The sequence below is a fragment of the Phaethon lepturus genome, unplaced genomic scaffold, assembly GCF_000687285.1.
Source record: "Phaethon lepturus isolate BGI_N335 unplaced genomic scaffold, ASM68728v1 scaffold19406, whole genome shotgun sequence".
Lineage (NCBI taxonomy): Eukaryota > Metazoa > Chordata > Aves > Phaethontiformes > Phaethontidae > Phaethon > Phaethon lepturus.
In genome coordinates, this window is record NW_010544366.1 from 13,669 (window position 1) to 14,972 (window position 1,304).

At 44.9% G+C, this 1,304-nt stretch overlaps 1 protein-coding gene across 1 annotated transcript in view; it reads left to right on the plus strand.

The window, feature by feature from the left end:
- The window catches only part of LOC104622018 (amiloride-sensitive sodium channel subunit alpha-like), a 9,475-nt gene that overhangs the window by 2,693 nt on the left and 5,478 nt on the right, over nt 1-1,304 (plus strand). Inside the window, exon 3 of the mRNA XM_010288669.1 lies at nt 160-353. Coding sequence (XP_010286971.1) covers nt 160-353 — 194 coding nt within the window. The remainder of the gene's footprint in view (nt 1-159; nt 354-1,304) is intronic.

Here is a 1,304-nt window from a genome sequence, read left to right on the forward strand (position 1 = left end):
TTCTGTGATAACTAAAATGATTGGAAAGTTCACCTTCTGGAAAAATAGAGGTTCCCCTTGTCCCTGTACCCAGTATTGCCTTTACCCCCTGATCTCTGTTATCCTCAGGCTGTCATGTCCTGGCTGTGCTGAATGGCTCCCTCTCTTCTTTTCTTCCAGTGCAACGCCACAGGTGGGAATTGCTTCTACAAGACCTATTCATCTGGGATGGATGCAATTCTCGAATGGTACAGGTTTCACTACATGAATATCATGTCCCAGCTACCAGTTATAATCAACATTTCTGATCACGAGGAGCAAATAGAAGATATGGTCTACTCCTGTCAGTATGATGGGGAGCCCTGCCGACCCAGGTATGTTTCTTCTTGAGACACTAACTGTGATTTAAGTGGAACTCAAGGACTTGGGAGACTGAAACTGAGCCTACACTTTCAGGCTCCGCAGGCACTGCAGGCACTGCAGCTCATGGCGTACTGCCAGGCTTAGCCCTTGTTGGAGATCTGACTGAAAGAACAGCCTTGCATGATCAAAGCACGGGGCTAGGAACCTAGAATTCACCTTCTGATACAACTTACCTCTGTGAGTTAGTGTCTTAGGGTGTCAAAGAAGCCTAAGAGAAATTCAGCAGGTATTAAACCTTTACTGGTACATTGACTGTATCGAATGGTAAACGATGAATGTCTATTTGCATGGGAGGAAAGGAGCAGGGATCCTCAGATATCCAAGGGATGAGAGTGGGATCTCTTTTTGCTATAAGAATAAAAAAGCTGGGAAACAAAGGGAAGAAGGCTCTCATGACTCTCCTGTAGCACTTGGCCTCTGTTCTCAACTACTACTGCAGAAGGACTTAGTCAACGCCAAAAGGGCCAGGTGGAATTTTTGCATCCTTTTGTCCCTAGAGGGAAAGAAGTGAGCCTGCTGCACATGCCAAAGGCAAAGGTGTACCTTGTTTTTCCTGCATGACTATGGTCTCCACTGTTGGAAGCTCTTCCAAATACAACTGACACACACCACCCAAGACAGGGTAGTTCAGCATGATCATAATAAGTGGTATATAATTTTTAAGAAAACAAGAAAAAAGAGAATCTATTTCTCTTATTGATTAGAGCACAGAACCTCAACCTGGCTGGTTGCTGGAACAAACAGGGAAAAATTTAGTCTACTTGGTGGAAGGAAAGGCAAGTCAGAACTCTGAATTTGGCTCCTGTGTTTGCTGCCCTGGCTGTAACCGTGGGTGAACAGTGAATCCCTGTGCACCTGATTTTTTTCCTTGTCTCCGGCGAGTTAACAACTCTTTCTCATAG